At 47.0% G+C, this 12,543-nt stretch overlaps 1 protein-coding gene across 2 annotated transcripts in view; it reads right to left on the reverse strand.

Annotated features, from left to right (window-relative positions):
* Positions 1-12,543, reverse strand: part of LOC135260654 (contactin-associated protein-like 2) — a 245,155-nt gene that overhangs the window by 31,553 nt on the left and 201,059 nt on the right. For both annotated transcript variants that reach the window (XM_064346074.1, XM_064346073.1), the window contains exon 16: positions 8,283-8,453. In XM_064346074.1, the coding sequence (XP_064202144.1) occupies positions 8,283-8,453 (171 nt within the window). The remainder of the gene's footprint in view (positions 1-8,282; positions 8,454-12,543) is intronic.

The following is a 12,543-nucleotide window of genomic DNA, read 5'->3' on the forward strand; positions in this document are numbered from 1 at the left end:
GTGATTTATAAAGGATTTCTTATCCAATTTAACTACCTGGGGAAATTAAAAATGACTATACGACTTATATATGACCTGTCATCATCCACAATGACTATATATAAAATATGAATATATGACTTACTATATGAATTGACATCATGCACAATAAGAATATAGGAAACTTTTTAAGTAGTTATATACCTAACCCAACCTGTAAATGGAGAGCAATGTCCTCGTTCATCCTACTTAAAGTGGCATTTGGTAGAGCGTAGCTTAGAGGTCGGGTAATATTGTCCTCGCTCAGCTTCGAGTGACACCTGTCAGTCACTGAATGCCAGGTCTGCATGCAGGGTCGCACGGAAGAAGGGGGGCAGTTAGAGGTCACCGGCTCGAGCAGCAGCTGCCTGTTGATGGTCTCAAACAGGGGGGGGGGGGGGGCCCAGGGGGGCTGCGGTTTGGTGCGGTTGCCTCTGGAATCGGCAGGAAGTGTAAGGGGAGTGGGGGGGGAGAGGAAGGGCGGGGGGGAATTCCCAAATGGCTCCGTTCACCTTTCCGAAGCGCCGCTGTCTCTTCGTTACACGCCTGTCAGTCACGCCTCGCCCCGTCCTGCTGCCCTCGCACCCGCGACCCGGATGAAGTTTGTTCATTGACTCAGCAACTTTTAGCCAGGCTTTGTTCTGGAACAGGGCAACCCAATCCTATCCCCAGGGATATACCGTCCTGTAGGTTTTCATTTCAACTTTAACAAAGCACACCTCATTCAACAGTTACTGATCGCATTGAGCTGCTAATTAGTAGATTCAGGAGTGCCAAATTGAAATGAAATTCCACAGGACGGTAGATCTCCACAAACAGGGTTGGGCAGCCCTGCTCTGGCTGTTGAATGAGATGCGCTTTGGTAAGGTTGGAGTGTAGACCTACAGGATGGTAGATCTCCAGGAACAGGGTTGGGCAGCCCTGCTCTAGCTGTTGAATGAGGTGTGCTTTGTTAGGGCTGGAGTGAAAACCTACAGGACGGTAGATCTCCAGGAACAGGGTTGGGCAGCCCTGCTCTAGCTGTTGAATGAGGAGGGCTTTGTTAGGGCTGGAGTGAAAGTCTACAGGACGGTAGATCTCCAGGAACAGAGTTGGGCAGCCCTTGTTCTGAAGGGTTACCAGCACCGGCTCCTGTGAAGCTGCGATCAATAATTCCCAGTCAGAGCCCGGTGCCGTTCTCACAGCGCGTCTGGCACGATGAATTCTGTCTCTTCAGGGGAGCTGGCACGCTCCCAGAATCCCCCGAGAGCCGTTAACGACGACCCCCCACCCCCCCAACCCCCAACCCCCTAACCCCCCCACTGAGCCTGTCCAACTGCGACACCGCCTGCCACCCACTCTGATTGGCCGACGCGCAACGTGTGCGGTCTGACCTGAGGTAGAAAAACACACGGACATCCCCAGTCTGCGTATAGGTGCTGGAGTTACAGGGGGATTCAACTGTAAAAAGAAGTAAAAACCCCACACACTGCTCTTCGATGCTTCCATTTTATTGAGCAACGTTACAAACAACACTTTGATCAGCGGGGCGACATAGCTCAGGGGGTAAGAGCGGTTGTCTGGCAGTTGGAGGGTTGCCAGTTCGATCCCCTGCCCTGGGCGTGTCGAAGTGTCCCTGAGCAAGACACCTAACTCCTAATTGCTCCCAACGAGCTGACTGGTACCTTGCATGGCAGCCTGTCACCATTGGTGTGTGTGTGTGAGTGTGTGTGAAAGGGTGAATGAGAGGCATCAATTGTAAAGCGCTTTGGATAAAAGAGCTATATGAATGCAGTCCATTTACCAATTCTATCAGGTCCTCGTCGGGTCAGGTACAGACGTTTCCCTTCATTTTTCACGGCCTGACCAGAAACGCAGGCCGCAAATCATACAAACCGGGCCGGCCAGACGAGGACAGAGCTCTTCCCTGTCTGCGCGAAACAGACGATGAGCAGTTAAGCGTTATTATAGGAGCCGTAACCACGCCGCTCACTTCCATTTATAATTTCAGCGGATGCCCTTCCCCAGGATTAACTTTCGCAGCACGCGCTTTCACAAACGATTCAATTACGCAGCTGGGTGTTTACTGAAGCTCCGCAGGTGCAGGGTCGCGCTCTGGGGGTGAGGGGGAGTCGTATCGCACGCCGGCTGCAAAATCCCAAAAAAACTTTTTTTTTTTCTTCCCCGCGATCCGGAACCTCTGCAGCTCGGCATTCAGAGCAAGGCGGGAAAAAAGGGCACCGAGGGTTGTGAAGAATAGGCACGCACACACACACACACACACACACACACACAAACACACACACACACACACCCCCAAACCCACACACATACACGTACGCACACACACACACACGCACATACACCCACACACACACACACACACAGATACACACGCACTGACACACACTCACTCACACACACCCCCAAACCCACACACATACACCCACACACACACACACACACACTGAAGAAAAGGGGTGTAATCTTTATGGCGTAATGAAAAGTCCTAGAAAACAGCACTTCAGTGCGAAAGAAATAATTTTAGCCTCGTCTTCTGCGAAAGCATCCTTCTCTTGGCACGGGCCGATGAATAAGCAACGAGCGACGCGGGGCATAAATACTTAACAGGTATCAGTGGAGGACGCGTAGTCTCGCTCTCCCCGAAGGGTCTTTAAAGCTCACGCAATAAATCCCCCCCCCCCCCCCCCCCCGCTCCCCCACCCCGCCAGCTCCTCTGTCATAAGAACTCGCTCCCAGAGAAGCCAGGGAAACGATCGGTTATGCTAAATGTGACAGATATCGGCCCAAAACCCAACACAATACATCAGACCCCAATCCCAGCTCCTCTCAAGGACTCATAACTCCCCCCTTCACGCTCCGCCCCCAGCCCCCCCCACCGCCCCCCGTCCCTCCTCCTTCCCTTCAAAAGAAATTCCCGTGGAGGAAAATCTGCATTTGCTTCGCCCAGCCGAATACCCTCACTGCTTTATGCTATATTGGTGTTCTGGCTGAGTGGATTACAACTAATGTCTCCATACAATCTAATCCCAGAGTGCTTTGTCATTATCTTTAGGCAAGGCGCTTCAGCGGGTGGAACTCTTGTTATAAATATATATATATATATATATATATATATATATATATATGTACATATATATTTCTATTACAAGGTTCTTCTCTGTCGGAAAAGCCAAACACATTCACGCGATGCGTTCAGCCTGAAGCTTATGAGATGACTGATGATGCTGTCATCAGGTCTTCCATTGAGCCCCAGCCTCTGTCTAAAACAGATTTGGGGTGGGGTGGGGGGGTGGTGGGGGGGGGGGGAGGTGCCCCAAAGACATTCACAGCCAATTTGGGGGAAATCGTGCAAAACACGAAAGGATGGAGCTGATTGTATCATTTCTTATCCCAAACAGCTGAAGCTCTGTCGAATATTTAACAGCTGAAGCTCTGCATGAATATCCATGATACCTTGTACCAAAGACATCCTGAGTTTTCTGTACACACACACACACACACTCAAGCATCTCTAATTTTAAGTTTATACACATAAAAATACGTCTGAATATATTAGTGAACTCGAGAATGTGAATAAAGGCTTGGATCCAATCAAACTTTGGCCTGAAATTTGACTCACCCTTATAACTGCAAGCATTAAGCTTATTCACAATATTTATGAAATGTAACTCGTCAATCTGTGCTTATGAAGAAAAGAATGAACAGTCTTGTTTAATCATGAATCAAAGATAAGGACAAATGTTGATTGAATCCAGGTCATAGCATATTATAGATACGTATGCATTGATCCACTGTCTTGTGAACATTATTAATGTAATGTAATCTTGCAGTGAGGCGCATTTCCATGTGAGGAATTTCTGAGGAATTTTTTTTCAATTTGGTAGAGGTTTCCCAGAGTGCAATGTGCCTTCAGTAAGATAAATCCCTGACCTCTCACTGACCTCACTGAGAACAATGTACCATTGTTGCGTTAGATCGAGGGTGTCTAGTCTTATCTGAAAAGGGCCGATGTGTGCAAAGGTTTTTGTTTAAGCCCAGCACTACGACATCTCGTTCAGCTAATTAACTAATTACTCAATCAAGACCTTGATAAGTAGAATCAGGCATCTCGGCGCCAGGCTAAAACAAAAACCTGCAGCCACAACTGGCCCTTTTCAGATAAGACTGGACACCCTTGCTTTAATTAAATTCTCTGCTGTGGCTAACGGCCACCACAAGAGGGCGCCATTACAACTTTTTAAACAAGAGAAAAGAAAAGATTAAATTGCAGAGGTATATTTAAGAGATTCAAAACAGTGGAATTAGTCATTATGTGTAATAAATTAAGAGCCGGGCTGCCAACAAAGTTCACGTTAAGATTTCAGTCACTTTTGGTAGGAATAAAACAAAAGCACTTATCAAAGAAAAACAAACCTTACTGGATTGATCCTGTGCCCTATCATAGTTAAGTCAGTTTTATTTAGTTCATACCTTTTTATCTTTGTTCAATTTGTTTTTATGAGCATAAGTCTCACCCTTATGACCAAAATGTTTGTTTTATGGAATCTCAAAAAAAATGTCTTTCAAGCAGATTACCTTCATGTCATTAGCTAATGTGAGGAAAACAAGCGACATGCTCTACTCTGGCCACCTGCTTTATCTCGTGCACTTGTCTCTTTAATGTTTAGTAAAGCAATACAGTAGAACACTACATATGTTGCTACACTTTATATTTTCCAATATTTACATTCTACTATTTTCCAGTCGTTCAAATTTGTTAGGCTATGAAGAGATCGGGGGGAAAAAATTATGATATTTTCCCCACATTTGGCTTAATTGTGGTTTTTCAGTTTGTTTGTTTGTTTTTTTCCCCCCTCTAGAAAATATTCACCATGAGAAACTCCATCGACAGCCGGCTTGTAAATGGCGTTATGAAAGAGACGCATTGATTGATCGGAACAAGCGATGAACAGCGAGGCGTGTTCGAGCAGAAACGGAACACAGGAGAGAGAAAAGTGAGAAGCGCCGAAGGTCACAGGTCTGTTTGCAGTCTTGGAAACCAGGCGCTGTTATCAATGCGGTCGGACATGAAAGAGTTAGTGCTAGCATCCATTTCACCAAGTGAATACTTTCTCCCTTGCCTAAATGTTAGTGTGGTTTATATATACATATTTTGTGGTTTTAAAACATGTAGGGGCCTACAGGAGAAATTCAGGGAAAGGAGGATCATTTAGAAGGCTTTAAATCAACAGTTACAGGAGAACGCAGAAGGGGAGGGGCTTGACAACTGTCTGTGGTGATTAAACGGATAAAGCCTCACCCAATAACACACTTTGGTTTTCTATCACCCAATAACATTCTTTGGTTTTCTATCACCCAATAACGTTCTTTGGTCTTCTAACGCCCAATAACATTCTTTGGTGTTTTACCACCCAATAACATTCTTTGGTTTTCTACAGTACCACCCAATAACATTCTTTTATGACCTTTTATCTGCATTTGACCTTGGGTGTTATGGTCCAGTTCATTTGGTACACAGGCCTCGGTCAGCATCCGCCCGGCAACAAGTCAATGCACGCATTATTATATGCTGCTTGTGGCTCCTCCCCTTACACTGTCTGAGTGACAGCTTGTTGCCCCGCCCACCTCTGTACCCATTTCTACTGCCCTTTTCTTCCGAATTCCAAAACCTGACTTTCGTTTGCTCTATTCCAAACTGCACTGGGAAAACCCCCCCCCGAAGTGGATGAATACAATCAAAGTTTTCTTTTTTATTTGGCGCGCCCACACACGTAGGGAACACAGTCGATCGGTCAGGGTGAAACCTGAGCCGGTAACTGCTCCGGTAACCACTCGCGCCCCTCCTCACCCTCCATTGCTGATGTCAAAGTGCCGCTAATGCTCAAGTGCCAAGAAGGGGGGGGGTCTGGTTTCCAGGACGAACCCTACCCAACACCCCCCCCCATGCGAGATTTGATTGGTGGGGTGGGGCATTGCATCTACGCTCTCTCCCAGGTCTGGGAATGCTGTTAGCCAGCCCCAACACCACAGCTCACGATTGCTCGCATAATCAGGTGAATGCACTCACGTTCTCCGACTCTGTAATTCACTCCCAATAAGAGCCGGCGAAATGAACGTAATGCAGCGGAGTGGTTACAGGAAAGGAGACCTGAAGCGTTGAGGAAAGGGTGTAGGTGCCTTTCCCGGTCTGTAATTCTGTGCTTCTCTTATTCCCGTCTGTCCGTAGCTCATTTAAACGAGCAACAGACACGGCATAAATGCAGAAACGCTGAAAACAGAAACGCCCAGTGGAAAAGCATGCGAATACTTAAAAAAAAATGCTGATAAAATATTTATCAAATATTTCCACCCCCTTTTTTTGGGAGCAAACTCCCGAGCCCTTTCGGGCGGTCCCAGTGTGGAGGCGTTACCGTACGTGTGACTTCAGGGCCTTCCGAAACATAAGCACCTGAGCGGTGTGGCGTAGCGTAGGGGAGCAGGGGGATTTATAACCGGCTAAGTTAGTTTTTTGTGTTTGGGATTATCTCCCGAACCCTGTGAATGGCGGGGAAGGAAGCTGAATTGAATGTGGAGGAGCGCTGGGACAGCTGTGCGGTGGAGATAGTTCTCAGAAACTCCCTTTTCTGTCTCACACTCGCATTCGTGTCATAATATTCCGGGTGCGCTAAGTCCCCCCCGACACTGCAGAAAGCGCATGTGTGTGAAGCCTCCTTCCTTAAGCGTCTTACCTCTTAAGAGCAACAGAAAAGGAAATGTATGCAACGGTTTCCCGTTTGCCGTTTGTTTGCCAAGCTTAAAGCCGCGTGTCTGGCGAACTCTGATTTCAAAAAGGGGCTGGCCGTGTGAAGTCATTGCCGTCAGCCCGTTAACCAGTTGCAAGAAAAAAAAAAAGTATCTGAAAAGTGGGGGAAAAAAAAAAAAAAAAAAAGTTTTGTTTTGTTAAACGTAGAACTTCAAAAACAAGATGAATGTATGGGCCCTCTGAGCCTGTGGCAGGGAAACTTTGAACCCATGGAAACACGCCTGCCATTTTCAGGTTTGCAGCCTGAGGGGGCTGGGAGTGGGTGGGGAGGGGAGGGCGGGGGGGGGGGGGGGTGAACTTGGGCTGGAAATCACCAAACAAAAACTCTCTCGGGTCATGTTCATGTTTTCATTACAGTTCCTGTCATAAAACCCCCCCACCTCCCCCCACCCCCCTGGCTCTCAGGGAGAGAGATTGAGAGGTATTACATCAAAAGAGGAGAGAATGACACGGGATTCGGAGATTCAGAATGCGAGTCACGTCGCGAGACGCTCGAATGGTCCTGCTGCTGCGTGGCGTCTTTCAAACAGCGCCGATTCTTTCACTCCGCAAGGCTCAACGGACAGGTGAAAACCGCCAAAAATCCTGTGCGCCGGCCTGTTGCAACAGGAGGGAACCGTAAAATTTTAATATATTTTTTTGGTACACCACAGTAAATGCCTAATGTTAGCCTGCTCAACAAAAAACCCACCAAACCCTAGTATCTTAGCAACGATTTTCCCTTTTCTTGGTGCCTACGCGGTGAAACGTCCAACGTTAATTCAACTCTGACAGAGTGCATATCATTCCAACGGGGACCTTAGGCAACCCAAGCATTGATTTCGCACTGAAAATTTTACTGTGCAGGATGTATTTTTAGTACGTCCTTTGCTTGAAAAGTCGGTCCTCAACTTTTCAAGATTTTCCAAAAGTTCTTACTTTGAGAATTTTTTTTTTTTTTTAGTTCTGCTCTCCATATTCCCCGAATATGTCACTCTAGTTCAGAAGAAAATGCCAGAGTGCTCCGCATAATGTGAGCCTGGAACAGAGCACGGCAGCAGTCCTGGCCTCCTTCATTAGGAACCTGGGTCTTGAGCTCGGTGAACTATAAGGGCCACGGTGCCGCTGGATTTAACAAGAGCTGATTTACCACTGATTTAACACCAACTTTACTGGGGCAGCCAGTAAAGCTCTGATTAATCCGAAGGCGGCATTTCGAACGGCAGTTTAATTGTGGGTTCGCTCCTCCCGCGGCTAGCGGTCTTAAAGGGACGGGCGACTCACACTTCAGCTCCCCCCGCGGCTAGCGGTCTTAAAGGGACGGGCGACTCACACTTCAGCTCCTCCCGCGGCTAGCGGTCTTAAAGGGACGGGCGACTCACACTTCAGCTCCTCCCGCAGCTAGCGGTCTTAAAGGGACGGGCGACTCACACTTCAGCTCCTCCCGCAGCTAGCGGTCTTAAAGGGACGGGCGACTCACACTTCAGCTCCAGGCGGATGAAGTCGGTGTTGCCCAGGTTCTCCAGGAAGACGCCGTACGGGGCGGAGGTCTTGAAGAAGAAGGAGATGTCGGCGCTCGTCTCCCCCTCGAAGGTGGGGAAGTGGAGGTAGGACGAGGGCGTGGTGAAGGACGCGGCGTTCCAGTAGTTACCTGTGGAGCAAAAACAAGTCAGGAAACGCCCCAGAGAAAAACGGTCAACTGCTGTACCTCTGCTTCCTGTGACGTCTTACAGGTCCTCGTATCCACAGTTTGCAGAGGGAAAACTAAAACTGGCCTGTTTTTGCTGGATAAAGATCTGTCCTCTGAACTCTCCCCAACAACCATGCGGCACACTGACATTGTCGGGTTTTTGCACACAACACGCTTGGTTACTTATCTATGTTTATCAAGGGCAACAAAGAAAGTGCACTTTACAGTATTGATTCATGCATTACATTACAGGATTTTTATTTGCTGTTATATTTTTTTTTACACAGTATCCATTTATACTGCTGGATATATACTGAAGTGCCTTGCTCAATGCCTCACATAGGAATCAAACCTGCAACCTTCAGGCTCCAGAATCAATACGCTACACTGCTGCCCTATATTGCAACTGAATGATTGCTGAAACGACACAGTCAAGGCCACAAGACCATCATCCTGCCTGGGATTCAAACCTGCAACCTTCTGGCTGCACAAGCAGCTCCTTTATTACAGTGCATATCATCATACAGTTCTGCATATGTGATAAGACCCTGATTATACGGGTGCTATGACAACATACACGCACTCTCCAGAAATATTCCGGTACTGTCCAGTACTCCAGAGTCAACTGTTGTTGTCATACCCCATGTTGTTTGCTTGCTTAATCCAGAATAAGCCACTCTGTCTACTCTAGATCCATTCCCGAGCCTGTGATTTAGGAGCTCTGGGGATCCCATGCATGAGGAAGTGAGTCTCTCATCTTTCCCATCAGGAAAAAAAAACAAAAAATGACCGTTGGGCTTTTTTTTTTTTTTTTTTTTGTTAAAACACCGACGCGCAGCGTGCGCACGGTCAGGAATGACACGGTCGCTGGCGACCCGGGCAAGGTCGCGCACGGCGACGGGAGAGAGCGCGGGACGCAGCAGAACGCGCGCGAAATATTAAGCCACGTTCCCCGCGGGACCGGATGGTGGGGGATGCTCGGCGCCGTTTCGTAACTGCTTAACGAGCGAGCGCATACGCATTCCAGGGAATCGCCTTCCTTCTTTTTTTTTCTTCTTTCCTTTTTTTTTTTTTTTTTTTACAAGGTCACCTCGTTTTCGGTTAAAACCTGTTACTCCGATCACCGGCAGCTTCCTCCACGTGAAAACGACATCCTCCTTTTTGTTTACAGATCATAATGATCTCACCGTGGTCTAATTTATGAGTATACAGGCACTGATAAATGCAGCTAATTAGCTCAATGAGTCGAGGGTAACCAGAGAAAACAAAAACAAGCGAAAACGGCAGCCCTTCAGGACTGGAACTGGCCGACCCCTGCGCTACAAAATCTTTTTTTTTTTCAGACAAAAAAACCCCCCTGTTTCTCTCGACTGTCACGCACATGATATAACCTCTGACTCCATAGCTTTGTGCCTGTACAAAAGACCCACCGTAATACTCAGGTAAAAATGCTCAAGCCGTTCAGCAGTTTGCAGGTCAATGTAGCTTTTGTGTCTTCCACAACCTACAGTATACGAATATATCTGAATTCACAACCCACGCCAGGAAAAAAAAAAAAAACACTTCTCCATTCAAAAAAAAAAAAAGAAAATTGATCTGTTGGTTACACCAGTGAGAAGGCCGGGGACCACGGCCTGTGCATTTTCATTGGACCGCGCCGAGGATGGGAATATTCGAGCATGCTCAGTTATGTCCTTCTCTACCCTCCTGTTGGATTTGCTGTTGTTGTTGTTGTTGTTGCTGGTATTGGGCTACTGTGGACCACCACCAGCGGTGCTCGTGGGAGTAGAACAAAGTCTCGCCGAGATTCATAACCGTCAGTCGCCGAACCGTAATCGAAAACAGCCAGACGGGCCTCTTAAACACTCGGACGGGAGCGAGCGAGCGATCTCCGTTTCCCCCAAAAGCAGACGAGGCGAGCGGGCGGGCATCGAGGGACCCGTAAAAAAAGGAGCAGCTAATTTGGGAATTCCATTAGCAGCTACACGGTGATCGCCTGGCGCTCCCCACAGGGCCGTGGAGCGAGCGAATGTGTAAATTGCTGCCACTTGCTTTGCTTTTTTCTTTTTTTTTGAGAAACAAAAATATGTTTGGACTCCAAACATGAAGAGATTCCAAATTAATTTGAGAGTGAGAGAGCAACACACTTCATATTTACAGGGCATTACATATTGTATAATGCAGCATTGCATTTGAGTTAAATTATTAAGTGCTGTGCAGTTCCAATCTCATGCATTTTTTTTTGTGTGTCTGCATAAATTACAGAGATAAGTTATGAGATACAGATTTATTTAATAGACTAAACCTGTCACTGCAAGCCAATTCAGACACTGGGTTTGCGTGCTAATAGTTAATAACACGTTAATAACGGACCAATAACATTGTAGTTAAAACATGATAAATGTTTCACTGGTGCATCACACCTTAACATAAAGGATTACCCCCCCAAAAAAAACCCCAGTTTAATTTGAGCAAAATCAGCATGAGAAGATTGTCGCCAGCAAACAGGCTTCGCCTGAAACCGTTCGCCTCAGGACACGGCCGCAGAAGACACCCTCAATGCGTTCCCATCGCCCTGTGGCACCCCGATGATTCAACAAACGGCCTAAAAGCTTTCGTAAAACGGACATAAAGGGGGACGTATGTCCTCCCGTGTGAAAAGTCACAGACCGTACAAAAGAATAACGGCCCCTCTTGAACAGAGGAAGGGAAGTGGGCGGGGCCACTGTGACCCCCCCCCAAAAATCGCTCAGGTCCCCACACTCTCACAGACGCGCTCTAATGGCCTCACTATCTGCTTCCCCTCTTCTTCTTACCCTTTTCCTCTCCTGAAATCCCATTTCGGCGGCGACCACACAAACGGTCTAACGGCAGGACTGTACATAGCAGTGGAGTATCTTGCCTTATGACTCACTGTATAAGTTCCTCTTCAGAAAGTTGCTAAGGCATACCGGAGATCTGTGGGGATACAGACCACCGGAATCCATTTACCAGGCTTTCGAAGAAATAAGAACATATGCACACGCGCGCACGCACACACACACACACACACACACACACACGCGCACACAATTAAATAAAAATACGTATGTTTTATGTTTCTCATTTCCAGAACATTTCTTTTGTTACCTTGCCCAGGTCTCTTTTGCAATATAGATTTTTAAATCTCAAGGTGATTAACCTGGTTAAATAAAGGATCAATAAAATCAAACAAGCGTGCGGCAATATAGAGCACACACACACAGGCACACACACTCTCTCATACACACATACACACTCTCATAACTCTCTTAGACACATACACACACACTCTCTCATAACTCTCTTACACACACACAGGCACACACACTCTCTCATAACTCTCTTACACACATACACACTCTCTTAACTCTCTTACACACACACACACACACTCATAACTCTCTTACACACACACACACACACACTCATAACTCTCCTACACACACACACACACACACACACACACACTCTCTCATAACTCTCTTACAAATACACCCACACACACTCATAACTCTCTTACACACATACACACTCTCTTAACTCTCTTACACACACACACACAGTCTCATAACTCTCTTACAAATACACCCACACACACACACACACACACAGGCACACACACTCTCATAACTCTCTTACACACATACACACTCTCTTAACTCTCTTACACACACACACACACACACACTCATAACTCTCATACACCCACACACACACACATGCATGCATTCACACACACGCGCACACACACACAAGCCCGCCTGACACCTGAGTTCGGTTGTTTGGCTGCTGCTCTTTACCCATCTTAGAACCAAATGAGCAAGAAAAAAAGCTGGCCATGAAGAACGCCAGGCTCCACATGATTTACCCCATCACGCTTAAGAGTGGTAGAGCCTTGGGTCTTTCACATATCTGTACGCTTGAACACATACATCATGGCGAACAGCGACGGTAAACGCTTTCTAATGGACACTATTTCTGGCTCTTGTACTCCCTGTGCTGACATTACTTTGAAAACCCCGAAGTGTGA

The sequence above is a fragment of the Anguilla rostrata genome, chromosome 8 (assembly GCF_018555375.3).
Source record: "Anguilla rostrata isolate EN2019 chromosome 8, ASM1855537v3, whole genome shotgun sequence".
Classification (NCBI taxonomy): domain Eukaryota; kingdom Metazoa; phylum Chordata; class Actinopteri; order Anguilliformes; family Anguillidae; genus Anguilla; species Anguilla rostrata.